A 27815-nucleotide genomic window follows, 5' to 3' on the forward strand; every position below is an offset into this window, starting at 1 on the left:
GTGCCCAGTAAACATGAGCCGAATGGCTGAGTCCTCTGGACCTGGGGGTGACAGGACTCAAACTGGGGGGATAGGAGGCAGGGCTGAGAGTGTGGGGAGACTTCCTGGAGGGAAAGAGGGTCTGCCTGAGCATGTGGCGGTGCAGAGAGCAGGCACAGCTTCTTGTGCAAGGCTAGCTGGAGCCTGGCCCGGGACCAGGACTCTAAAATCAACAGAGCTGTTGACTGACACACTGTCACACGTGTGGACGCCTGCTGAAAGGTGCTTGAGGGGAGGGGACCTGGAAGAGAGCTGGCCTCTGGCCTTGAGGATGTGGCATCCGTTTGGCACTTGGCCTAGCTTCCTGGACCTCAGAGGGCCATCCAGGGGTCAGCATTTTCATCCTCCTGCCTCTCTGCAAACTGTTTTGTTTTGTTTGCTTTTTAGGACCATACCTGAGACATCTGGAAGTTCCCAGGCTAGGGGTCTAATTGGAGCTACCGCTGCTGGCGTACGCCACAGCCACAGCAACACAGGTTTTGAGCCAAGTCTGCAACCTACAGCATAGATCACAGCAACCCCAGATCCTTAACCCACTGAGCGAGGCCAGGGATCGAACCCGAATCCTCATGGAGAGTAGTCGGATTCATTTCTGCTGCACCGCAATGGAACTCTTCTCTGCAGACTTGAACCCAGCCCTTTGGGCAGAGTGTAGGTCCAGCTGGGTCCGAGTGTGGCATTCGTGGGGACGTGAGTAGGATGACTTCCCCGACTCAAGGAGCCCCTGGAGGCTGTCCACATCTCTGCCACCTCACTGCCATCTTTCTAAGAGATGTGCCAGGCGCCGTTTGTCCCTTTTCCATAAGTTGTTTGGATTCCTGTCAACAATCCTGGATCATGACTAAAGAGGATGCTGAGTCTCAGACAGGGGAAGTGACTTTTTAGGGTCTTACGGCAGAGAAGAGTCAGAACAAGGTTTGAATCCTGAGTCTGCTGACGCCACTGCCTCCACTCCGAGGCAGGACAGGGGTGGTTAGACCCATCAGACAGGAGGGGAAACTGAGGCTCACTTGGTAATTATCCCGCATCCATGCAGGTCTTTACTTTTTATGACGCTCTTGCCTATACATTATTTCATTTACTTCCCACAAGAATCTGGCGAGGTAGGTATTAGCCCACTGTACAGATGAGGAAACTGAGGCTTGCACAGGAAATGACTCACCTGCCACTTGGAGGCCAGGTTCTCCTGGCGCCCAGCCTCCTGTCCTCGGCACCTTCTCCAGGCTGGTGCCCCGTCCCCAGATGCCAGTAGCGACGGAGGGTAGAGGAGGCAGTGCAGGCCGTCCAGAGGCCTGACCCGGGGCATCGTGTGAGCTCCCGCCTCCCGGCGGAGCGAGGCCAGCCTTGCTCAGCACTCCTCTCCCCGGATCAGAGGGGCCACTTGTCCGTGCTTCTGGCTCAGGTCGCCCCAAGTCACACCTTAGTTTTCTTCCTAGCTCTCATCACTGCCTAACGTCCCAGCCTGCATTGATTGATTGGTTGATTTTTAGTTTTTTATTTTTTGGTCTTTTTGTCTTTTAGGGCCACATCCATGGCATATGCAGGTTCCCAGGCTAGGGGTCCAATCAAAGCCGTAGCCCCCAGCCTACAGCACAGCTACAGCAACAACGGATCTGAGCTGCGTCTGTGACCTACACCACAGCTCACAGCAACACCAGATCCTTAACCCGCTGAGCAAGGCCAGGGATCGAACCCAAGTCCTCATGGATGCTAGTCAGGTTCATTAACCGATGAGCCACGATGGGAACTCCTCAGCCTACATTTCCATGGAGCCGTTTCCTCTCTCGGCAGGATATTTTTTTTTTTTTTTTTTGTGAAGAAATGTTTTTTTTTTTTTTTTTTTTTTAATTTTATTTTCCCACTGTACAGCAAGGGGGTCAGGTTATCCTTACATGTATACATTACAATTACAGTTTTTCCCCCATCTCGGCAGGATTTAAGTCCCCTCCTGGGTGAGACTGGACGTGCTGTGTTCACTGCTATGTGCCCAGGGCTGGGCACCTCACGAGGGCTCTGGGCTTCAAGTCCTCTCCCTGGGTCCACCCGCCCCCTCCAGGAGGCCACGTTCAGCTGCTCGAGCCCTTTCCATTCTCCCTGTGCTCAGCTTCTCTTTCGGGTAAATGCGAACCCCCAGTGCTGGGTCGTTGAGCATTCTGGGTTGGGGCTGACCTCTTCCTCACCCCTGCTAAGTCGTCTCTGCTCCAGCAGGTGCCCCCGACCCCGTGCCCACATCCCTCCTCCTCGCCTCCCAGGTCTTGTCTTCCGGGCCCTGCTGAGGCCTCGCTGCCCCCTCCACCCCCTACCCCCCTCCTCATAATGCACAACCTCGTGACCACATGCATCTAGAGAAACTTTGTATTTTTGTCTTTTTTTTTTTTTTTTTTTTTCTTTTGGCCACTCTGCCCCCTATGGAGCTCCCTGGCCAGGGATCAGATCTGAGCCGCAGTTGCGACCTGAGCCGCAGTTGCGACCTGAGCCGCAGCTGCGGTGAAGCCAGATCCTTAACCCACTGTGCCGGGGCCAGGGATTGAACCTGCGTCCCAGCGCTCCCACGTCACCACCAATCCCATTGAGCCACAGCGGGAACTCTGAAAAACTATGTATTTGCTCATTGATTTCCCTTCCCACTCCGGCCAGTGGCCATCACCTAACAGGTGTCAGTCACCGAACAGGTGCCAAACGGACCTTACAAGCCTTATGTTTTTCATTTAATCTTCCTAACCACCCCAGGAGGCAGGGGTTATTATCCACACTTCACGCTGAGAAACTAAAGCTGAGCGAGGCTGAGGGACTGGCCCAGGTCACAGAGCCACGCCGGGCCAGGGCTGGCCGAGATGCCTTCTCAGGCAGGTGTGAGGGGACACCCAGGAAACCTTGCTTTCATCAGGCCTGGGCGCAGCCTCACTGGTCACTCGGCTATCAAATGTCGGGCAAGGAGGCGTTACGTGCCCGCCTCCACCCCTGACCTGGGCCCTGACCGAGGGGTGTTGGGCTCCGTGGCTGCAGGCGGCCTTAGCTTAGCTCCTGTAGCAGCTTCTCAATCTTTGGTAGCAAGTGATGGGACGGTACGAGGTTGGGGGGTGGGCGAAGGGTCTACCTTCCTACATAGCCAGTCTATAAGCCATGTCCCCCCACAAGACTTGGTCCATGGTTTGGGGCAAAGCAGTCAGCCCTTCCTTCCCCAGGGTACGTTCCTGATGCCAGGGTGTGTCTGGACTGGCTTGTGTCGTGGGGACCAGTCTTCAAAAGCCTGGCATCACGGAAGGGGGGAGGGACACAGAGCCTGAGCCTGCCTTGAATCCACGCCTCCTACACCCTGACCTCAAGCAAGTGGTTTTAACGTCTTCTGGCCTCCCCTTGCCTCAGTTTCCATCTCCGGGAAATGGGGTTGCCCATCCCCGCCTTGTCTCCCTTCCAGGAATGATGCGGGACAGTGGAGCCTGTGTGGGCGCGGGGGCAGGGCGTCCTCTCTGCATGTAGGAGGGCTGCTCTGGGCCTTTCTGGCAGCTCTGCTCCCTCCACCCCTCGCCCCAAATCTAGGGACAAAGGAGCTGCATCAGACAGACGATGCGATCAGTGATGCTCAGGAATAGCTCTTTGAACTGGCTGTTGGGAACTTTTCTTCCTAGAATGAGTCAAGTTACTCTGTGGCCTGTCTCATCTCCCTTCATCAAAACAAAAACAAAACAAAACAAAAAAACAACCCCCCCAAAAACAAAACCACTCTCTGATCTGTAGGAAGTGGGTTTTGTTCTCATCCCAGAGGGAGAAGCTTGTGCTCAGGGAGCATGAGAGAGGCTGATCCCCCGCCCTGTCTCCGAGATCCTCAGTGATGGGGCTGGCGCCCTCCTGCCAGGCAGCTCCGTCTAGGGCATCCGGGCCTTCAGCTGCCTCTGAGACTTATGGGTTTGTCCATTCGTGCAGTAAACCTCTGTGTGTGTCTTCTCTCTCCGGCCTGCCTGGGCTCTGGGCACATGGATGAATCAGGTACCAGTCCTGGCACCCAGGAGACACTGGCCGAGGATGATGGCCAAGGACATGGACACTGGCTGCGGTGGGACTGGTGCTGAGAGGGTGTGCAGGCGTTCACACCCAGGACTTGGGGACAGTCAGGCTGGTTAGGAGATGGTGGCAGTGGTGGCTTCTGGTTGCACCCTTGGCATTCATACCCGTTTCTGCTGAGCCCCTCCCAGCCACAGCCAGGGCAGAGGACACGCTGACAGCCGAGCAGTGAGTGCTGACAATGGCCGGGGATGCCCAGAGGAACCCTCACCTCCCCCTGCGGGGCCGTTGCAGGTGGTGAGACTCTAGGTGGTATCCTCAGAAGGATAGACACCAGAGTCCCCAAAGAGGCTGTAGAATTCATCCTCCCACAACCATTTTAGACATGGGGAAACTGAAGCCCAGAGAGGGGAAGGGACTTGGCCAAGGTGACACGGAAGTCAATACTGCAGTGGGGACTGGATCCCCAAGGCCTGCTGGCACTTAACTTATTGCACAAGATGCCTGCTTCTGGCCTGCCCCACTGGGGGAAACAGGTCATTCCTGTTCTCCTGTCCCCTCCCAGCCTGTCCCCACCTTCCTTTGGGGAGAAGAGAGAAGGAACTTGGGGGGACCTGCAGCAGGATAGAATGCAGGCCTAGAAGCTCGGCCTGAATTGAGTCCAACTCCCTACTCTGGCCGAGTAGCCTTGGCCATGTCACTTCCTTGTGTCTTGATCTCCACAAAAATGGCATGAATGGCACCAAACTCACAGGGCTGGGGAGGAACCTTAGGGCCTATGGAGGCCCCAGAGCTGCATGGGGCCTCGTGGGTGCCTACCTATCACCCAGCTTTGCAGGGAGAGAGCCAGGCCACTGGGAACCTGGACGTGGGTCAGACTCAGGCCCTTGGGCAGCTGTCAGTGTGGTGGGAGAGTGGACTTGGAATCAGCCTTGATTCAAGGTGCGGGGCTGTGGGAGCCCAGCGGGAAGACTGCATTCTTCTCTATTTCTCTGTCCTGCTGGCCTCTCCCAACTTCATCTACCAACAGGTTCTCCCCAAGGCCGTGGAGGGATGGTGGTACGAAGGGCCCTGATGTTCCATGCTTGCATGGGCCTTAGCATCCCAGAGACGTCCCTTAGCTTCTCCAAAGACACCTGTCCCCAAAAACTCACCCGACCTGGGTTTTGAAGGATGCGCTGCCTCCTTTCACTATCAGGGAGTCATCAAGTGGGCGAGGCAGGGGAGCAATGGCTGGATATTTCTTAGGTCCACAGGGGGCTTCCAATGGGGCTGGGGTTCCGTGTCATGTTCAGGCCAGCTCCCAGGGCCGGGCTCTGTGGTCAGCCAGGTCGGGATGGTCTTGCCAGGAGGCGGCTGAGGGGGCCCAGGCCCGGGGGCTGCAGAGTGGCAGCACCCTCCCAGCCTCTCCCCCAGAGATCCCCTCGCTGCCACCCACAGGCACACCTGGCAGCCCTCAGTGGACTTTGCTTTTTCCTCCTGTTGCCGAGCGGGGTGTGACCATAGTTGGGACCAGGCAGGGAGAACAGACGAGGGAGTGTGGGGAAAGCCTGGCTCTGGCCAACCTGCCATGGGGCTTGTGCCAACCCTCAGACTTCTTCTTCTGTCTGGTTAAGAGGGGGAGGGTTGAGCAAGGCAATCTGCCTGTCCCGCACCCTAAGTTTTATCTGATTGTGATAGCCCCGTAATCAGCTTGGCAGTCGGATCTGGCTTAAGAAACAAGGAAGAATTTTCCAGCTGTTTCAATGGGGAATCTGTCACCAATGTGTAATTACCATGTGGGCGTGTCTCCCACACACACCCAGCGCAGAAGAGCTGCATGGACCAAGTGTGACCAGTGGGTTGGCGCGGACCCAGGGCAGGGGCTGGACAGCGAGCCCTTTCCGTAAGCTGGCCTCAGGGTCCTTTTTGCAGCAGGAAGCGGTCGAGTGAGATGCCCTTCCCTCCAGTGCCCCTTCTCCCTGCTCAGGAGCAGGGACAGGCCCCCAGCTCCTCCCTGCACACCCCCCACCACCCTGAACTTTGGCTGCAGTGACTTATTAAAATGCAGATTTGGGTTTGGTAGATCCAGGCTGCGGCTCTGCATTTCTAAATAGCTCCTCGACCCAACTCACTGTAGGACTGTGCTAGGGTATATTATATCCTCTCTCCAACCGGGCACCCAGCCTGCCCCGGAGCTGTGGCAGAGGCCCGCTACCATGGCCCCTGCCACCCCCCTGCACTGCGCAGGAGGCAAAGCCAGCAGCTAGGGATGGCTGGGCAGGATTGGGGGTTGAGTGCTTGGCCTCACTTCCGTCCCCCATGTACTCACCCAGTACACTCTCCCCACTTCTGAGCACAGGCCACCCTTGCACCTGCTGTGTTCCATGGGGAGAGCCCTTTGTACTTGGTACCTGCCGTGCCCTGACAGTGTGGAGTGTCAGTTGCTACTGGGCACCCTCTATGTGCCATGCCCCGGGGGCTCTGGCGGTGTGCCCTCAAGGTCTTGCCTGCAGTCACATAATGAGTGGAACCCAGGCTTCCCCTCTTCAGCCACCCCAAGCCCCCTCGCTCGGCTCCATTAGACCAGGTGGGGGGTCAGGGCTGATGTGTCGGCCTTGATGCCGGCGTGATTGACATATCTCCTGAAAGTCAAAGGAATCATTAACGTTCAGCAGATGTGGGGGGTCCCTTTCTAAACTTGCAGTGACCTTTGATTTTGAGAGAACACAAGGGCTTGAGCATAAGCTCCTAAACCCCTCTCCTTCCCACTTCCGCAGTGGGCCAGGGGAAAAGGTCACGAGACCCTCAAGGACCAGCTTGTGACGCAGCGGGGGGCCTTGCAGAGTGGACAGTGTGAAGGGCTGTTTGGCCAGCACATCACAGGCACTCGGTGAAGACACGCTGAGCAAAGGCTTGTGGAGGGGGCTGGGCAGACGGGGGGGGTTTGAAGGCACGCCCTCCTTTGGTCCAGCCTCCCTGCTCCTGCTCTTGTCCAGGGCGGCCTCTCCTGCCATCACCAGGCTTTCTGGTCCCTCTGCCCATCGGCCGCTGGCGTCCAGGGCGACATCCTGGGGGCACAAGCCTAGATCCAGCTAAGTGCACCATCTTGTCCTAACTTCCAGGCTTGGCGCTTGCCTGGTAGTGAACCGAATGAGAGCCTTCCGTGTCCTGGGCTGCCCGCAGCTCCCTGGCCGCTGGGTCCTTTGGGGGAGTCAGGGTTCCTGCCTGGTTCCTCCCTGGGCCCCAAGCTCTGGGCACTGAGACGAAGTCGAAAGTGCGAATCCCTCTGAAGGGGGTGTGGGGGGTGTCTGGGGACTCAGGTCCTGGGGGAAGGGCACCAGCCCGGAAGATAAAGGGGTGGGGGCGGGTCAGGGATGGGGGTGCTCAAAGAACACCTGGAGGAAGAAAACAGTGCAAACTGGATGTTGACCCCTGTCCTTGGCCTCACAGTCACAGAGAGCAAAGATTAAATATTTGTCCTGGGTCCAGATAAAGGATGAAGAGAGGCATTTGATTGGGGTGGAGGGGAAGGAAGATGCATGGCAGCTGACGAGCCTCCCCCAGCCTCCTCGGAGGCCCTGTTTGAGGGGGACATCCCTCCTGCTGGGTATATGCAGAAACTGGGCCAGGGAGTTCCCGTTGTGGCACAGCGGAAACAAATCCGACTAGGAACCATGAGGACCCAGGTTCGATCCCTGGCCTCACTCAGTGGGTCCGTGATCTGACGTTGCCATGAACTGTGGTGTAGGTTGCAGATGTGGCTTGGGTCCCGCGTTGCTGTAGGCCGGCACCTGTAGCTCTGATCTGATCCCAAACCTGGGAACTTCCATATGCCATGGGTGCAGCCCTAAAAAGCAAAAAGAAAGAAACAAACAAACAAACTGGGCCACAGGGCAGCGAAGCATGTGAACAGCCCGGAATTAGCTGTTGCGTGGCAGGCAGGTCTGGAAGGCAAGCCCAAGGCAGTCTGATTTTGTGGCCCTTGCTCCCTCACACCGAGGAAGGCGCCTGTGGGAGGTGGGTTGCTGCTGGGGACTCTGAGGCTGGAGGGAGGGGTGGCGACGGCTCTGACATCTCCCCTCTGTCGCAGGCACCGGCTCCAGCATCCTCTCGGCCCTGCAGGACCTCTCCGCCATCACCTGGCTCAATAGGTCCAAGGTAGAAAAGCAGCTACAGGTCATCTCCGTGCTGCAGTGGGTCCTGTCTTTCCTCGTGCTGGGTAAGCGGGGGCTCGGAGGGCCAGGGCGACCGCAGGCAGGGGCCACCACCCAGTAGAGGCCGGAGGGGCGAGGGGTAAAAGCATCGTCCCGCTTCTCACTGTTTGGTCCCTGATCAAGTGCCCTACCCCAGGCACGCATGAGAACTTGGGGGGCGTCCCTGGCAGGTGGCGGTACGGTCCCCACTTTACAGATAGAAAGCCCAGGTCTCAGAGAAGGTGAGTAATGCATCCAGAGTCACGCAGATTGGAGTCCAGGTCCACAGCCCCCGCCGAAAGCCTCTGCTTTTCCGACGTGCCACCCTGCCTACCATCCAAATTGGCCAGCAGGTGTGTTGCTTCACCTGAGGATGATGTGATCCTGGGACTGGGTCCTGACTCTGCCACATCACGGCTTCCCAAGCTCCTGAGAGTCAGTGTCCTCATTTTGCATGCGAGGAAAAGGCTGCCTAAGGTGGTTCTGGGGATCGAAGAGAAGGAGGGAGGGCACATAGCCCAGGGCCTGGGCGTGCTGGGAACCCCCATATATGGGAGCTGCTGTTGGGAGGTGCCATCTGAGCCCCCTCCCAAACCCCAGCCACCCTCCATGGAACGGTCCCCAGCTGCTCCCCACGGCCCATCCCAGGCTCCTCCCTCCTCGCTCATCATCTCCCACGCCAGTGCATTGGTTGCTGCTTCTGCCGGTCCAGGTGGCTGCCCCCAACCCCTGGGTTGCCATCCTGGCCAGAGTCAGGACACCGCCGGTTGTCCGGGAGGAGGAAAGGGCTCCTGTCTGGGCCCCAGGGCCCTCCGCATAGTAAGTGGCTTCCCCCGCACCCGTCAGGGCAGATGCACCTGCTACAGAGCATCAGGAGTACGTTCCAGGGCCTGTGCGTCCGTCCCTCCAGCTGCCTGCTCTTCTGGATCATCCAGCTGATGGGGATCCCTGGGAGTTCGGTGTCAGTGCCGAGCTGGGTGCCCCCGTGGGCCTGGGGGCCTCTGAGACCGTGTTTCCAGGACAGCTGCTGCCGCGCCACCTTCCCTCGGCGGGCGGAAGGGTGGGACAGGCGTGCTGTTTATCAAGGCCCATCGGTGACCAGGCCCTCGCTGCGTCTTCCCTTGACTTCCCGCCTCACAGGTGAGGAAGTGGAGACCTGCGGAGGCTCAGTGACTCCCTGAGATCGCGAAAGCGCATTAAATGGCACAGTTAAGAAGTAAGCAGGAGCCCAGCGCACTCAGCTGGGAGTCTGGAATTAGCGGGCCTGGTCTGAAATAGCCCGTGTTCACCTGGAGGCCCAAGAGTGAGCTTCTGCAGGGGCTTCGTGCACCCTGAAAATTAGGTGCAAAATTTTATATGAAAGTATGTGCACATTTTTCGGGGGGCGGGAGGTGAAGGGCAAGTGCTGTCCCAAGATTTCCACGGAGGCGTTTGGTCTTGACACGATAAACATGGGTCTGGGGAACAGAGCAAATTAAACCGGCTCTCTCGGGGCTCCAACCCCCACTTTGGCCTGCATTTGAATGTTTTAGAATCCCGGAGTAGAGAGAGCAGTATAACCAACCCCCGCCCCCCCATTTTCAGATAGGAAGCAGGGGCCCGGTGGGGGCAGAGCCCAGAATCACATGAAAAGGAAGGCCTGGGACCAGAGCAAGACCCTGTGAACTCCAGCCTCCAGGCCCCTGCCTAATGGCCTGCCCCCTCATCCCTGCTTGTCCCTGGAAGCCACCACTATCTCGCTGTCTTAGTGGGTCAGAGCTTGGCTGATGGGGAGCTGAGCAGCACCAACCCACATAGCACCAGGCAGGGACTGGCCCTGAGCTGTAGGTTAATGATCAATCAAGCCCAGCCACAACCCAGAAACCGGCCTGGTATCTTCCCAACACCCTTGTGTAGGTGGGAACCAGGCTTGGTTGGGCGGGCAGGTCTGCTCGGCTGCTGCTAATGATTGCCCTGAGCAGCCCCAGCCACTCCCTTCTGCTGCCACCCAAACCTACTGGTAGTGGCTCGCCTGGTGTTGCAAAGGCTGCGGTGGCCCCCTCAGCCTACCACCGAAACAGAGTGACTCGCCAGCATGTCTGTTGCACAGGTCTCTCTGGCCTTCTGGCAAAAGCTGTAGTCCTTTCTCAGAGTTTTTAAACGTGTGATACAAAGTACATTAGATCTCAAAGGACACCAGTGACATTAAAATATAAATAGGCACACATTAAGAAATCGAATTAGGGAGTTCCCATTGTGGCACAGCAGAAACGAATCCGGCTAGGAACCATGAGGTTGCAGGTTCCATCCCTGGCCTCGCTCAGTGGGTTAAGGATCCGGTTTTGCTGCGAGCTGTGGTATAGGTCGCAGCCGCGGCTCGGATCCCAAGTTGCTGTGGCTCTGGCGTAGGCCGGCGGCTATAGCTCCCATTAGACCCCTAGCCTGGGAACCTCCATCAGCCGTGGGTATAGCCCTAGAAAAGCAAAAAAAAAAAAAAAAAAAAAAAAAAAAATCTAGCCGCAGGCATAATCATTACTATAATTCTCTCCAGTAGTGACGAGAATAAGTGATTTTTCAAGATATCCTCAACTGCTACGAATGTGATGTGGCAACCCCTTTATTTTCTATTGGCAGCACTGCCAACAGGGCTGCTGAGACTACCGTGGTACATTCGAAAATGGAGCAAACGTTAAATTTCCATTAGAGATGGGTGAAAATTAAGATTTCTTTTTTTTTTCTTTCTTTTTTTTTGGGGGGGGGGCTGCAGCATGTAGCAGCTTGATGTGGGATCTCAGTTCCCAGACCAGGGATTGAACCTGGGCCGCAGTGGTCAGAGTGCCACATCCTAACCACTAGACTACCGGGGAACTCCCGGGATGTTGTTTCTTTGTTTTCCCCGTCCAAGTCCATGGATCTCCAGATTGGACACCGATGTGTGTGTTAGGTCCTCTTCACACATTATCTCATGTCATCTTCCCATCACCCTGTTGGAAATCGAGGCTCGCGGGGGCGCTGTGGCCAGTGAGCGGCCGGGCCCCAGCTTCATGGAAGAGCCCCGCCATCCTCTTCCTGGAACCCGCTGCCGCCTCCCTGCCACTGCTCGGCCACGGGCCGCCCTGCTCACGGGCTTTGGGGAGCAGAGCTCTGAATCATGAACCTGACCTTGATGTGTGGGGAGGGGTGGTCATGAAGGTGGCCTAAGCTTTCCACACGTGGAGCCAGATAGTGTTTCCATCTCGTGTCCCCAGAGGGGTCGGGCCGGTTCCTGCTGCAGCCCCCCGACCTACAAGGCATAGAGTGAGGAGCCCATTGTTCAGAGGACAGGGATTAGATCTGAGAAACGCACGTGGTTTGGTGGCTTTCGTTCATTTTTGCTCAATAAGTCTTTCCTGCGTTGGTTGCTGGAGCTGGAAAAGTTCATCTGACCTGGTCCAGCTCCCAGGGAGCTCAGGGGCTGCCGGGCAGTGTCTAATGGGGAGGCAGACACGATGAGAAAGATGGTCAGAACTGTAGGCACACAGGGGTCGGGGGAGCGGGCTCCCAGCCGAGAACTAGAACTTAGTCTCCGGACCCTCCATCTGTCCTGTGTAGCTCCCTCCAGGCTGCCCTAGAGCGGAGAGTGACTCCCACCTTCCCAGAGAGCACAGACGCCTAGGCAGTGGGGCCTGGGGTTGAGTCCCCCTGGGCCCACTCCCTCCCCTCCCCTCCGAGCAGAGTTAGGGGTTTGTTGGCAGCGAGGTTCTAGACTGCTGAGGCCCTAGCCTGAACCTCAGGGCCCTGCCCAGGCCCACCTGGAATACCCACCTAGCCTCTGAAGCTGCTTGAATACCTGTGGAGTCTAGGGGGCTAGAGGGACCCCTTTCTAGGTGAAGAACAGGGACCAGGGACAAACTGCTCAAGCGTGTGAGTGACTTTGGAAGCGGCCTGAACTTAGACAGAACCATTCACCAAGCTGCGTCAAGGACTTCACAGTCTGCCTGTAACAGGGTTTTGTGGGCTGCAGGTGCTTCCCTAGAGACATGTGTTCCCTGTCTGTGACGTCACACTCCTAAGCTGGGCCTGAAGAACTGGCCGCCTGGCCACCCTGTGTTCACTGCCCCTGCCAGGATGGGTGGAGCCCTTTTAGATGCCCTGGAGAGAGGCTAGCTCAGAAGCTTAGAAGAGGACCGGATGGCGGAAGATGAGGGACCACCGTTTTCCTGCCCTCAGCCTCCTGGGTGGCCCTCCCGTCTCCCGCTGGAAACCAGAGGAGCCTGAGCACCGTGGGAAGAGGGCGTGGAATCCAGAGCCAGGCAGCCCTAGAGCGCCCATGACCCTACAGTGCCCAGCAGCGGGTGGCCCGCAGCGGGGTGGGCTTCCTTGCCTGGGCAGTGGAGGGAGGCCCTGCTTCTACCAAGCCCAATTCCCTGCGCCCTGGGGTCCCGTGCTAAGCGACAAGGGCAAAGGCGATGTGGTCCCCTAGTGTGGAGGATGCAGAGGTGAGAGGTTGGGCTGGGAGGATAGTAGGATGCTGGGGCACGTGAAGTCCTTGAAGAGATGAGGTCTGAGCTTGGCCTTGAAGGCTTGGGAGAAATCGGAAGGAGAGAAGCCCTGATGAGGCCTTTCTCAGCCAGGTTATTCACCCCTACGGCCAGCAGGCCCGGAACAGAGCGGCCACGGGAAGCTGGCCCCGGAGAGCCTCCCAGGGTCCTGCTTGGGGCTTTGAGAGAGGGGCTGCTGGGCTCTGGGCTTTGGCCTGGGACTGCCTGCTAGAAGGGGCCAGCCCCCCTCCTGGGCAGGAATCCACTCTCCCAGGTCCCTCCAGGGGCAGTCTGGGCTACTCATTTTTGGTGAATTTCTAAAGCCTGATGCAATGTGTGGACTTAATAGTTTGAATCCTGAGTTTGAATCCTGGCTCTGCCTCTGTCTTGCTGGGTGACCTTCGGCAAGTTCCCTCCCCATAGAGCCTCAGTGTTCTCACCTCTAAAGTGGGGTATAGGGGTTCCCATTGTGGCTCAGTGGAAACGAATCTGACTAGTATCCATAAGGATGTAGGTTTGATCCCTGGCCTCGCTCAGTGGGTTAAGGACCCAGCATTGCCCTGAGCTGTGGTGTGGGTCGCAGATGCATCTCGGATCTGGCGTTGCTGTGGCTGTGATGTAGGCTGGCGGCTATAGCTCTGATTGGACCCCTAGCCTGGGAACCTCTATATGCTGCAGGTGCAGCCCTAAAAAGATAAAAAACAAAAAACACAAAGCATAAAAATAAAGTGGGGTAGAAGTCACCCTGCCTCGCACTTGAGAGAGTGTCTCTGCCAAGTCCTGAGTCATAAAAGCACTTGGTAGGTACCTGCCCCCTTCGTCCACAGTAACTCTGCTGGGCACTTGGGTGGGGAGACCATACCAGGGGGACAGATAGGACAGCCCCAAGGACAGCTGTTCCAGAAAACACAGAGCCCACGTGCCCCTCAATCCCGGGACAGCCCATCAGAGTCTAGAAGATGAGGCCTGCGTCCCCGGGGGGGGCCTGCGCCTCCCCGCACTGGGCTGCAGGCCCCCTCTGCCCAGAGCCTCGGCTGTGCCTAGCTTGGCGCGACAGCAAACACTCACTCAGTCCTTCGGTGAACCTCTGCCCAGGGCAGGGGGCTGAAGCCCAGCCAGGGAGGCTGACCGCCCCCCGCCTCCCCCCAGGAGTGGCCTGCAGCGTCATCCTGGTGTACCTGATCTGCACTGACTGCTGGCTCATCACCGCGCTCTACTTCACTTGGCTGGCGTTTGACTGGAACACGCCCAAGAAAGGTAAGAGGGTGCCCCACCCCCGCGCCCTTGGGGCACTCCCTCCCCGCTCCCGCGAGCTGAAGTTCCTGAAGTTCCTCGTGGCTTGGCACCTGCTATGTGAGAAGAAGCTTTGGGATGAGCCGGGATGTGGTTTTGGATGGGGGCGAAAAGTGCCTCAAAGGCCACTATCCTGATCCTCTTGGGAGCTCACGCTCAATCCAGGGGCCCCGTAAGGTGAAGAAGTGAACGTGGGAAAGGACCCAGGGTGGGGGGAGGGGGCAGGATGCTGCACAGGGTGCTGGCCACCCAGCTCAGGGGTTCGTGCTGGCTCCGCCTAGATGCCATCCTCCCCCATGCCTACTCCTTCCCAACACTGTATTCTGTTCCCTGGAAGGTGGCCGGAGGTCACAGTGGGTCCGAAACTGGGCTGTTTGGCGCTACTTTCGAGACTACTTTCCCATCCAGGTAAAGACGCACGGGGGTTGTCTTGAAAGGGTGGGAATGGATGGGAAACCTGAAGTCAAGCCTTGATCTGCCCATCCGCAGTGACCACATGTGTGGAGTCAAACCATGTGACATCTCCCACTATGAGCCTCTGTCGCCATTCTGCCCCAGTTTATGCAGGATGTGCGGCAATTTGGGGTACAGATAGTGCCGTACCAGGTAAAAAAGAAGAGTCACGACTCGGGGAAAACAGTACTAGTCTTTCATCCATAAAGGTCAACAGAATTGCAGTGGTTGCATTTCAGGGCACCTCTGAGCTTCCTGGCAGCCAAGGCAAAAAGGGAAATATGATCATTATTGGTCCTCATTTTGGGAAGGAAAGAAACCTGTTAGTTCCTTGGGGAAACTAGTTCTAGGCTTTGGATCTAAACGCTGTTTCGGACCCTGAGATCCTGAGCGATGTAAGGAGCCGGTATAACGTTCGGTGAACATTAAAGGCGTAACTTAAAATGGAAGTGACTTAGCAAGAGCAATAAGGTAGTCCAAGTTCATCTGGCCTGAACCAAGGACAGCGATAAGTGTGAGGGGCTTTTTTTTCCTTCTTTCTTACAGAAATACCACTTCGCTTAGCCAGTTATGAGTGGGTCGCTGGGGGGTCGTGGCCATGGGCATTAGGACCCAGAAAATGTGGGGTGGAGTGAATGACGAGGGAGACCCTAACTGCTGAAGCGCTTGAGGACGGCTCTGGAGGCTCTGCTCCTAGAACTGTCCTGAGGCTAAGGAGCACAGAAGGGGACGGGAGAGCAGAGACACCTGAGTTGGAGAAGAAGGCTGGGCTGTGGAAGATGAGGAGGAGGTGGAGCAGAGAGGGAGGCTCTCTGTTTGTTGGGAGTCAGCACCTTTGCCCAAGGAGTCTCCTTTAACCCTGCCAGCAGCCTCTAAGACGGGTATTAACTTTATCGCGTTTTTACAGAAAAGGAAACTGAAGGTTGGAGGGTAGCACAGCCGAATGAGGCTAATAGGAAGTTGAGCCAAGATTCCAGTTGCTGTCTTGCCTCAAAAGCTGGGCTCTTCCCCCCACCGCACGCTGCCTCCCTACACGGCAGAACAGTGAGAAATGAGCTTGGAAGGATCCTCAGGCTTCCCCAGGCTTGGAGGACGGAGGCGGGGAAAGGATTGGCCAATCCTGGGTGGGGCCAGGGTGCAGTCTCCCACATGAAGCTGGTTTAGCCCAAGCTGAACTCCGCGTTGCCTTCCTCCTGCACCACTGGCTGCTCTGGGTCCCCCCGACAGGTCTTCTGAGCACCTGTCTTCTGTGGGGCCAACCTCGAGGTCCCGACAAGATCAAAGGTGGCTCGGTCTGACTTTCGGGCCCCCTGCCCGAGGTCTGCAAGCTGGGTTGGCAAGACCGAGGCATCTGGGCCATGGGGTGTGTGGACGATGCTAGTGGCTTGTGGATAATCCTGGCAGAATCCTGAAGCAAAGACCTGCCTGGCCGGCTCCCTCAGCATCCCAGCCCTGGCACACCCTAGCTGCTGAGGTAACCCAGCAGGGATCAGTGGGGCCGACGAGTGCAGGCAGCGTGTGCAAGTGTGAACGGGGACACGACACAGGGGGGTGTACATTTGCTGTTGTGAGTCAGCGACTCAGACATCCTGGCGTGCTGCCTGGAGGAGGCGGTCCAGTTATCCTACATTGCTCTGCTGCACTCGGGATCGTGGGGGTGGCTCCAGGGCCAGCTCCCCCTGCCGTCCCAGCCTGAGTCCAGTTTTCCCAGGACCTCTGGGGTCAGGGTTCCTGCTCCTTCCTTTTCATGACCCCGGCTCTCTGGCTGCAGAGGATCCAAGGCTGTTGCTGGGAGGATGTTGCACCACAGGACCTGGCCCTCTCATTTTGGAGATGAGGAAACCGAGTGCCAGAGAGGGGCAGGGACTGGTCTGGGTTGCACAGCGACTCCAAGCCAGTGCCGGTACTAGACTCCAGGCCCAGGATTCTTCCCCATTGGATTCCTGTTGCCTGTTCCCCTGGGAGGGATGTAACCCCAGGTTTCCCCATCGCTTTGAGCCCCACTTCGTGGGTCTCCCTGCCTCTGCTTCGCTGTTGGAGGCCTGGGCTGAGGTTCCGCCCTGTCACTCTGGTCACGGACCCGCACCGTTGCTCCCCTTGCCCTGCTGGGCTCTGCTGGGGACGCACAAGCGTCAGCCCTGGTCCCCACCGTCAGGTGGCCTCACCATCTAAAGGATCCTGCTAGATGCTGTCACTCTCTGCCTGTGGGGCCACCAGCCTGCTTTCTCAGGCTCATCCAACCTCATTCCCCCTCCTCCGGGAAATGGAGCTGTTCACGTGACCAAAAGTGGGAAACTTACAGATGGATGCGAGGACGCATGGGCTCTGGTCTTCCTGCTGGTTCCTCACCTGCCCCTCAGGAGCCTCCTCGAGACCAGTGGCTCCCTCCTTCATGGTTGGGATGACTCGATGACGCTGGTCAGAGCTGAGACAGACAGGCGCCCTTCCCCACTGCTCTCTGCCCTTTCCAAAGAACCAAAACAAAACCCCATGTCGCTTATCTCACCTCTGTTCCGAGACGTCTGTGGGGAGCCACGGGACCCAGGTGAGCTGGTCCCCGGGCACCCGGACCACAGCCAAGCCGAGCCTGAGGCGGGCTGCGGCACCGAGCCTTAACCTGGGCTCTGCTCTCACCTACGGGTGCCCTTGGCCAGGCCCCTGCCCCTCGGGCTTTGGGCTCCTCTTTTGTGCGGGGAGGGTGACCTGACGTTAGGTCTGATGCTCTGTGGAGTCTGGGTGACCCTCAGGTCCCAGCCCCTTTCCCGGCCTCTTGCCAGAGGTTGCGTAATGATCTCTAACGGCAGCCACCACCCATGCCTCCCCACTCCCTTTTTGGGGGCTCCTTGCTCTTTGGCACCAGAGCAGCTCAGCTGGCCTGGAGGGCACCCCATCTCCCAGCAGGGCTGGGGCTCATGCGTTCACAGCAGCCAGCGGGGCCACCGGCTACCTGGACGAGGAGTGGACAGGGCCCAGGTCACCTCTCCCGAGGGATGGGTAACATCTTTGGAGAAGAGACCAGAAAAGGCTCTCTGAGCTTCGAGTCATCTGTCTGTCCATCTGCCTCATTTCACAGATGGCCCGGGAGGAGGGTCCATCCCAAGATCCCAAAGCAAGTCAGTAGCAGGGCTGGCAGAGAAACCGAGGCTTGGAGTTCCCGCTGTGGCTCAGCAATGATGAACCCGACTAGTATCCATGAGGAGGCAGGTTCAATCCCTGGCCCCACTCAGTGGGTTAAGTATCTGGCATTGCTGTGAGCTGCTGTGTAGTTGCAGACGCGGCTCAGATCTGGCATTGCTGTGGCTGCTACAGCTCCGATGGGACCCCTAGCCTGGGAACCTCCATCTGCTGCGGGTGCGGACCCGAAAAAGCAAAAAAGAAAAGGAGCCAAGGCTGTCTGCTCCAGGGCCGTATCCTCATCCTTCGTCCCTCTGCTGCCACACCTGCTGCCCGCTGTATAAGCTTCGGCGCATCTCTGCGTCTCCCTGGTTCTGAGTTTTCTGCAGGCTGCCCGGCTGGGCCAAGGTTCTCTGAGCACCTGGCCTGCCCTGGGAGGCAGGGCGTGAGGGTGGCTTGCCAGGACTTTGTCCCAGTTCACATCAGCCTGGCACTCAGGCTCTGCCACGGGAAGCAGTCGGGGACATGAGAGCGGGGGTGTCCACAGAGTGTCCATCAGCAGTGTTCTTCCCCCTCCTCCAGAGTCGACACGCTGTCCGCCCAGGAGGAGGAGACATGCAGACAGATCCAAGCTGTGTCAGATGCCTGCACTTTTCTGGGTGCTGTACCAGGGCCCTCAACTCGCTGTGCCCCAGGGCACCTCCTTTAACCAAAAGTCTCAGCGGATAGAGGCTTGCAAGATGGGGAGAAAGGATTTTAAAGAGCCAGCTAGGGTTCTGCCGGGTGGCACATCCATGTCCCAGGCCCAGGAAGAAGCACCGCTGGGTGGCCTCACCTAGAGGTAGACATTGACTCACTGTGACCTCCAGGGTGGCAGCAACAACTCCTTTCTCTAGGCCAGTCTCTACCTTGCAAGCAAAGGAATGGCCCAGATCAGGGCTCTTCCAGTCCATTCTGTGCCCTGGGCTCTCTGGCCCAGCCATCAGCGGAAGAGCATGTCTCCAGCACGGTGCTGGCTGCCTCAGCTCCTCCCCCAGCGCCTTCCTCCTCCAGGGAACCTGGTGCCGGGGCTTTCTAATCCTGGCTTCCCCAAGCACTCATGTGGTGGGCAGAAGACCTCCCACCCACCACCCTGCATAGCTCATATAAAAGCTGGGCTCCCTTTAAGACCCCCTGGCTGGAGTTTCCATCGTGGCTCAGTGGTTAATGAACCTGACTAGCATCCATGAGGATGCGGGTTCAATCCCTGGCCTTGCTCAGTGGGTTAAGGATCCGGCATTGCCTTGAGCTGTGGTGTAGGTCATAGACGTGGCTCAGATCTTGTGTTGCTGTAGCTGTGGTGTAGGCCAGCAGCTACAGCTCCAATTCGACCCCTAGCCTGGGAACCTCCATATGCTGCAGGTGCAGCCCTAAAAACACAAAAGGCAAAAACCAAAAAACACAAAAGACAAAACAAACAAACAAACAAAAAAACAAACCTGGCTGCCCCCACCCTCCACCCCACCAGCCAGGGATTCAGCTGCTGCTGTTCCCTGCTGATGGATTGGGCAGCTAAAGATGGGTGGGGGTTTTGAGCAGCTTTAATCTACTCGCCCAAGGCAAAGAGGGAGAAAGAAAACTGACATCCTGAGCCCTGGGCTATAACTCAGGGCTCTTGCTTGCGCCACGCTGGCAGGTGCAGAGCTGGGAGCGGGGCCAGCCGCCCCCACTTCCATTCCCTTCTGGACTTCATCACCTGAAGATTCAGATTTCAGCTTCCCCGAGGCCAGCTACCAGCACCCGGCCCCTTCCCTCAGCTGGGAGCAAGGTTCTCAAATCTAGAGTCACAGAAAATCCAGGCTCCCTGACACTGTGCCGCCGCCAGCTGGGGGCTCTGCTTGCAGCTGGCACCAATGTGGGGCGGTGGGCACACAGAAGCCCTGCAGGTGGGATGTCATCAGTGCCGCCTCTCCAGAGGCAGGGCGGCCCACCAGACCAAAACGGTCATACCCTTTGACCCTGGAATTGTATTTCTGGAACTTTGTCTCAAGAAAACAAGCACCAGCTATCATGGAAAAAAAAAAAAAACAAAACACTTTAAAAAAAGAAAGAAAACAAGTAGACAGGAGGACAAAAATAAGGTATTTGTGGAAGTGTTATTTCCGAGGGAAATTTTGGAAGCTTTTGGAAGGCCCAGCAGTCAGGGTTTGATTACAGTTCCATGTGGCATAGGCGTGAGCAGACACGTTCCTGAGGGATTTTGATACAGAAGAACAGCTATGGTATGCTCGGGAGGTAATTATATAAAAATCATATCAACCATAGGACCTCAGGCCTGTGGTTTTTACAAGAGAACATGTGTTGGGAGCTCCCTGGTGGTCTAGTGGTTAAGGATTCAGCGTCGTCACTACTGTGGCTCAGGTTCAATCCCAGGCCCGAGAACTTATGCATGCCACGGGCACACCCCCCCCCAAAAAAAATAAAAAATAAAACATGTCTATTTGAGTAGGGAACAAACCTCCACACGTCAGAAAGGTTTTTCTGGCTGGAGGAGCAACAGGTGCCTTTGCTTTTCTTCTGACTTTCCTGTATTTAAAAACATCTCTGATTATTCGTTATAATGATAATGAGTTATTATTATAATTCCAACCCTCTTAGTCCCCTCCACCCCGACTGTTCCCTAGGACGCTGGGCAGGTGCCCCTTATGGCTCAGGACTTACAGAAACCTTGCACCGTCCCCTCCGCCCTCCAAGCCGCCCGCCCCGGGCAGGGGGTGGGCCCCGAGAAAGCCAATCATCCTTTAGAGCATCCCGGGATAGCTTTGTTGATAGCACCACTGGTCAGCTGCCCCAGCTGCACAGCTGACCTCCCCTGCCCCCACTGTGGCTGGCACCAGGGCTGTGGCTTGTCCTTGTCCTTCCTGCCTCAGAGCCTGAGCTGCCTGGAAGGAAGTTTCCATTCAGGCTGGCTCCACTGTCCCTTCTCTTGCCAAAATAAGGGACCTGGACTTTACCCCCGATGGAAGCCAGACATCCCTCTTTATCCGAGAGTGACAGCGTTTGCACTGGGGTTTTAGAGCAATCATGCTGACTGTGGGGAGGGTATGGGGCCAGCCTAGAGCAGGGAATGCAGGAGGCTGGGGGAGTACAATTTGAGGTCCTGGGGAGTTCCCGTCGTGGCTTGGGGGTAACAAATCTGACTAGCATCCTTGGGGACACAGGTTCGATCCCTGGCCTTGCTTGGTGGGTTAAGGGTCCAGCATTGCTATGAGCTGTGATGTAGGTCACAGACGCGGCTCAGATCCCAAGTCGCTGTGGCTGTGGCTGTGGCCAGCAGCTGTAGCTCCAATTCAACCCCTGGGAACCTACACGTGCTAGGAAAAAAAAAAAAAAAGACCTGTTGTGTTTGGGCTGAAGAAATAAGGGGAACGAGGGAGAAAGTTTCCCATCTGCTTCCCAGAGGTTCGCAGTCCAAGTAGCGACCGCCAAGGATCTGGCACCGTGGCCGCGTTGATGAGCGTCTCAGGTCAGGGTGGGAGAGTCACTGCAGTGCTCGGGCAGAAGGTCCCAGGGAGAGGGCAGCCCAGTCCCTCCCTACCCTGGGTGTGCCCCAGTGCCCCTCTCCTGGCCGGTTTCCTCTGACCCAAGGTCTCCCTGCAGCTGGTGAAGACACACAACCTGCTCACCACCCGGAACTACATCTTTGGGTACCACCCCACGGCATCATGGGCCTGGGGGCCTTCTGCAACTTCAGCACGGAGGCCACCGAAGTGAGCAAGAAGTTCCCTGGCATAAAGCCCTACCTGGCTACGCTGGCCGGCAACTTCCGGATGCCCGTGCTGCGGAGTACCTGATGTCTGGAGGTGAGAACCCCCGCTACCCGGGCCTCTCCATTCGCCGGGAAGCCAACCCTCCGCGCCCCGGTGGCTGGTCCCGTGTTGGGAGATGCGGACTGCCGCAGGCACAGGGGGTCATGGCTGAGCAGGATCGGGGGCTCTGTGGGATTCAACTAGGATGGCATCTTCCCTAGGAAGCCTTCTCCAAGCCCACTTCTGGGCATCCCCAGTCTCCGTGTTGCCCTGCCCACAGTCCGATCATTTGGTCCGGTTTCCCACTTTCCAACCCCCTGTGGTCCCCATCAGCCCGACTCACTGGGATTCCCCTGCCTGGCGGAGTTAGGACCTCAGGGGGTGTTTGCCGAATGCATGCGTTCCCTCAGCAACCATGTGTCATTGTCCCCATTTCACAGAGAAGTAAACTGAGGCTCCGGGAAAGGACTGGCTTGCTCGGGCCAGACCTCTAAGTGGCTGGGTTGGGTCTGGGCCCCAAGTCTAGGGCTCTGAGTAGACTTGACAGTGTGTGGGGGTGGGGGGAGCACAGCAGCCTGCGCTAGTGCGTGCAGCCCTGAGGCTATCGCCCTCTCTCTCCCCTCCAGGCATCTGCCCTGTGAACCGGGACACCATAGACTACCTGCTTTCAAAGAATGGGAGTGGCAATGCCATCATCATCGTGGTGGGTGGTGCAGCCGAGTCCCTGAGCTCCATGCCCGGCAAGAACGCAGTCACCCTGCGCAACCGCAAGGGTTTCGTGAAACTGGCCCTGCGCCACGGGTGAGTGCCCCCATGCCCCGCGCATGCGGCGCCCAGACCCTCCAACCTGAGCTCCGCGCAGGCCAGGGCGGCAGCTCCTTGTCTCCTGGAGGCAGGCCCCAGACCCCAGGCCCCCGGCCCCAGGCAGGCCGAGAAGAGATTTCCGACATCCTGTGGGAAAGGGGAAGTTGGAGCCCAGAGGTACCCGCGAGTTGCCCAAGTGTAGGCTGGGCAGCTGAGCCGGCAAAGATGCAGCCTGTGTCTTGTGGGCCCTTGCGGGCGGGCTAAGAGCCAGGCCCGGATGCAGGCCTGGGCTCCAGGGCCAAAGTGTATCATGCTGCCGAGAGAGCAGAAGGCCAAGAAGGAGGCTGGATGGCTGGAGATACCAGGGAAGGCTTCCTGGAGGGGGTGACCCTGAGGACAGGCAGGAGCTGAGCAGCTTGGATTTCTGTGACCTTTTTTCTAGAAATCCAGAGGCACATTCTGTGTAGCCTCCTGGTTGGCACATTTCATTGGACAAAGCACAGTTACTTCTAGGGCCCCTTTTAATTTTCCTGCAAATCCTGCAAGGATGCCATTCCCCCCCACCCCCATCACTCGAGATAACCAAGTGAGGCCAGGGGCCCCCTCAGGGCTACATTGTAAAGCTCCAACATGCTCTCCGGTCACAGACAGGGGGCAGAGGCCTGTCCCCATCTGGCAGTGAGGGACATGTGGTTTGGGGTCTCCCGGGGAGTTTGGCCAGTGTCTGGGGCCTCCGTGCTGCCAGGAGCAGCTGAAGCCGGGGAGTGGGCCACAACAGAGCCCGGCCTCTCCCTTCCAGAGCCGACCTGGTTCCCACCTACTCCTTCGGGGAGAACGAGGTGTACCAGCAGGTGATCTTTGAGGAGGGCTCCTGGGGCCGATGGGTCCAGAAGAAGTTCCAGAAGTACATTGGCTTCGCCCCCTGCATCTTCCACGGCCGAGGCCTCTTCTCCTCTGACACCTGGGGCTCATGCCCTACTCCAAGCCCATCACCACTGTCGGTGAGTCCCCCCACCACCCGCCACAGACCCTGAACTAGGGTGCAAGCGAGTTTAGCGGCAGAGCGAGAGTTCACATCCACACCCCTGGCTCTGAGGTCCGTGCTCTAAGTCCCGAGGACGTGTTCGCCGGGGGGGACCGATTGGTGGGGGGGGGGGGGTCCCGAGACCAGGAGCTGGGCTGTGCCAGATGAGAAGCAGGACGAGGCAGGTCCGTGTTCGCAGAGTCTCTCAGGAAGACCCTGTGACAGCCCAGGGCCGCAGGGGGTGTGAGGAGGACGTGTGGGGGCTCTGAAAGGCCGTGGGGGACCCCAGCGAGGAGGGCGCGCTTACACGGATAGCCAAACAGGACTTATCCAGCACAAGTGGGAGGAAGCGAGATTTCGTCCGAAACAATAGCCTGAACGAAGTTCCCCCAGCAGGACTGCATAGATGTTTAAGGAGCAGAAGCAAATCTAGGACGAGAACAGAAGCCTGTGAGATGCGGAGCCAAAAACTCTGCTTTTTGCCCTCTGCCGTGTTGTTTTCGGTCCATATGAGACAATTTAGAGGATCCCAAGGAATGATCTGTTGTAGGGGTGGGTGTGTGTGTGTGTGTGTGTGTGTGTGTGTGCCTGTGTCTGTCTGTCTGTTAATGGTTCACAAGCCAGAGATCACACAAGCGCCTGGAGGCCGCACACCGTGGACTCTGGGCCAAAGCTCAGAGAGATACTTGGAGTTATTTTCAGGGCCAGATGTTTTGCTGTGTAGTTTTTCCAGAGAGATCAACATCCTGCCTTTGAGGTCACGTGACCCAGACTCCCCTTTGACTCTCGCTGTACACAAATCCACCCCAGGTCTAACATCAGTGGGGCAGCAGGGTGGCTGGAGAGGGACACGGTTTGGTGGACAGTGTGAAGGAGTTTGTTCTTCGCCTTAAGGATGCAAAACGATCTGAGGGCTTGCGGGAGGGGAGATTCAGGCTTACATTTTATTTATTTATTTATTTTATTTTTATTTATTTTTATTTTATTTTTATTTGCTTCTTAGGGCCGCACCTACGGCGTGTGGAGGTTCCCAGGCTGGGAGTCCAATCGGAGCTGTTGCTGCCGGCCTACGCCACAGCCACAGCAATGTCAGATCCGAGCCGTGTCTGTGACCTACACCACAGCTCATGGCAATGCCGGATCCTTAACCCACTGAGCGAGGCCAGGGATCGAACCCACAATCTCGTGGTTCCTAGTCAGATTCATTTCTGCTGCACCACACGGGAACTCCCAGGCTACATTTTAGAGTGATCCCTGGGGCTGCTGAATAGAAAATGGATTTGGAGTTCCCTGGTGGCCTGGTGGGTTAAGGATTTGGCACTGTCATGCTATGGTGTGGGTTTGATCTCTGACTCAGGAACTTCTGCATGCCGAGAGCACAGCCAAAAAAAAAAAAAAAAAAAAAAAAAGGAATTCCCATTGCGGCACCAGGACGCAGTTTGATCCCCGGCCCGGCACAGTGGGTTAAAGGATCCAGCATTGCTATAGCCGTGGCGTAGGTCACAACTGCAGCTCGGATCTGATCCCTGGCCTGGGAGCGCCATAGGCCGCAGGGGAAAGGAAAAGAAAATGGGTTAGAAGGGGCAAATGGAAGCCACAAGATCAGTCCAGAGTCTTTTGCGGTGGCCGGTGGCTTGGGCCAAGGGAATGGCAGTGGAGATGGAAGAGACGTGCGTGAACTTGGGAGAAATTTCAGAAGCAGTATTGATGGGACTTAGGGATGAGCTGGGTGTGGAGAGCAAGCAAGATAAGAAAATGAAAAAAAAGAAGAAGACAGGAAAATGAAATTACCCGCGGATTTATGCGCCCTCGTCTCCTCTTTCTCCTGCCCTTAGCACACTGCTCCAGGCATGTCCCGTTCTTTCACAGACCCCTCAGCAAAGCCCTCGGAGGAGGGTCTCCATGTGGTAGGTTGAGGACACTGAGGTTCAGAGAGGCGGGGTCCCTCGCCCAGAGCAGGGCCAAAGCAGAGCCGTGACCTGCTCCCCGCTGCTGCTTAAGTGGGTATGTGACCTTGGGCGGGTCCCTTCCCGTCCACCTGGGCTTCTCATCTGTAAAAGGGACAAGCCCAGATGGAGCACACCCAGCCCAGTTCCTGGCACGCGGTTGGCACCTAGCGCAGGGTCGCTGCCATCAGCCACACAGTGGATGCCCGGGCAGGGCGGGCCGACGGCACTGACTCGAGTCCTCTGCCCCGTCTCTGCAGTGGGTGAACCCATCACCATCCCGAAGCTGGAGCACCCGACCCAGCAGGACATTGACCTCTACCATGCCATGTACACGGAGGCGCTGGTGAAGCTCTTCAACCAGCACAAGACCAAGTTCGGCCTCCCGGAGACCGAGGTCCTGGAGGTGAACTGAGCCCGTCCGTCCGTCCGCCCATCTGTCCGTCCGCAGGGGCCAGCTTCTGGGAGGAATCGGCTGCAAATCATTTTCTACCAAGATCTCGAGTGCTTTTTGTGCTGTAAATTTGGAAGCGTCCTGGGTGTCTGTGGGTTATTTAAAAGAAATTATAATAATTTTGTTAAACCATTACCATGTTAGGTCTTTTTTAAGAAGGACAAAGTCACTCTTTCTTCACATTGGTCCTTTTCTGGGTGGCGGCTGACACAGCTGGGCCTTTGTGGTTTCTCAGCCAACCCCCCTCCTCCCCTTCCCAGGAGTACAGAGAAAACTGCATCCTCAAAAACAAACAAAACCCACACAACCCCCTACCCCCAGCCCACGTCCTGGGGAAGGACAGGCTTAAGGGACTCAGGCCAATGAGATCATTTGCCCTTTGCCCCCTGGGGGGTGAGGGGCAGAAGCCACTTGTCATACACACACCTCTATTCCCAGCTGCCCACACCGGATGGCATGACTAGTCCCTCTTGCCAAGGGGAAGGCTCAGGGGGCACAGGTGTCTGAGGAGCGCAGGGAGGAGCATCTGGAATATTCCAGCTTCGATCTCCTCTCTGCCAGCCCCCACACGTCCAGTCTTTCAAATCTGAGCCTGGACTGGCCTCCAGAGCGGGATGGAGGGGCAGCGAGCCCGCGCTGGGGAACAGGGCTGTCCAGAGCAACCACCTCTTGGATGATGCAGCCCCACCACGCTCTGCTTGGAGTGACTGGTTTTCCTCGGGGGGCTGATGACCCTGGACGTGGCACCGACCCCGCCTTGGCCTAAATCAAGTACTTCCCAGTGGCCTCGGCTTAACCCACACCCCCCAAAGTGTGGATGTGGAGAAGGGTCCCATGTCCTCTTTGGAGAGGGACCTGCTCCTCTGACCTGCAGACCGCTTCCAGAACAGAAGATTCCTGAACCCAAGCCTCAGGCTCGTGTATTTGTGCCTCTCTGAGGGTATGGGGCCGGAGTGGGGAACCCTGGTCCCCTGTGTGTCCTTTGTTCTCTTGATGAGATCCTTCACTGTGTCAGATTTTGTATATTCCTAAATATGAATAAATGAAAACGAGAGTCCTCTGTGAGTTGTCACTGGGGCTGCATCTGCCTCTTGCCACTGACACTAGGGAGCAGAAATAAATGTTGGAAAGACGGAGGATATGCAGGATGGTCAGGACTGTGACAGAGAGGCCCCTTAATCCAGCCTGGGGTGCCTCACGGAGCCGGAGTCCCAACCTGAGCTGGGATGGCTGGAAGTTGCCAGGAAGGTGCAGCAGAGCAGAGCATGTGCTGACTGATTTGAACCACCACGAGGTGGCAGTAGAGAGGTCTGTGCTGGGGCTTCCCTAGGAAGGGAGGGAGGCAGCTTCTCTGGAGTTTTTAGGTGGGGAGGAGGGCAGGGCAGAGAGAGGAGGGCCCCTGGGGGGCCCTCGGAGGCTGGATTCTGTAGCTCCTGGCAGGTCTCCGGTCTCTGGCTGCAGAGCTCAGGTCAGAGGACAGACGTTTCCTTTAGGCTGGAGGCAAGGCCTGTTTGTGATGCGTTTCAGCCCCACCCCAGCCCCAGGCCAAGGCTAGGCGGGACTCTAGGCTTTCCGCTCCAGGCTGATCCTGGCCCCAACCTAGGGCCGCCCTACCCACCAAGAGGCCATTATCCTCTGCATGAATTTTGTGAAGATTAAACACTTACTGTGCACCAGGGAACTCCACCCTCTCTGCCTAAGAACAGCCACCGGGACCAGGCCTTAAATCTTGGAGGGGCACCTCACCCAGGGCAGGACATGGTCAGCCCTGCATATCCACCAATTGTTCATCTACCAACTCTGCTATTCCATTTTATAGGAAGGCCTCGATTAGCCACAGATTTCTTATCTCCGAGGCTGGGGGGGGAGGGGAGGCAGGTGGAAGAGGGTGGTGAGGAGGGAGGTTTGGCTCCTAAAACCGAGCCTTTGCAGACACCTCAGGTCTCTGTCTAGCAGCCACCTGTGCAGAGCAGAGGCCAGCCCCCGCTCTAAGCCGTGTGTGGAGAACTCTAGGAAATGCTATGAACATGGCCTTCGGTTGAGAGTCGTTACCTTGGGAGAGGGAACTGGAACCTCCTTTTCCAGAAGGCTCTCTGCCTTGGACCCTGGAAATGGGGCTGCCTTCTCAGCCTGAAGGTCAATTCCACAATTCTGCTTGTTGTTCCAAGATGGCCCGAGGGACTGAGGATAGTTCTGAAGCAAAGCCCAAGCTTCCCAACTTTCT

The 27815-nt window shown here is 57.2% G+C and overlaps 1 protein-coding gene across 1 annotated transcript in view; it reads left to right on the plus strand.

The window, feature by feature from the left end:
* LOC110259135 (diacylglycerol O-acyltransferase 2-like) overlaps window positions 1-25726 on the plus strand; it is a 34031-nt gene extending 8305 nt beyond the window's left edge. Inside the window, 10 exon segments of the mRNA XM_021082452.1 lie at window positions 8114-8242; window positions 13865-13972; window positions 14346-14416; window positions 21215-21266; window positions 21269-21394; window positions 21397-21417; window positions 21990-22164; window positions 22967-23133; window positions 23136-23168; window positions 25398-25726. Of these exon segments, the coding sequence (XP_020938111.1) occupies window positions 8114-8242; window positions 13865-13972; window positions 14346-14416; window positions 21215-21266; window positions 21269-21394; window positions 21397-21417; window positions 21990-22164; window positions 22967-23133; window positions 23136-23168; window positions 25398-25552 (1037 nt within the window). The 3' untranslated portion in view covers window positions 25553-25726.
* The last annotated feature ends 2089 nt before the right edge of the window (window positions 25727-27815 follow it).

This window comes from Sus scrofa, unplaced genomic scaffold, assembly GCF_000003025.6.
Source record: "Sus scrofa isolate TJ Tabasco breed Duroc unplaced genomic scaffold, Sscrofa11.1 Contig903, whole genome shotgun sequence".
NCBI classification, from domain to species: Eukaryota; Metazoa; Chordata; class Mammalia; order Artiodactyla; family Suidae; genus Sus; species Sus scrofa.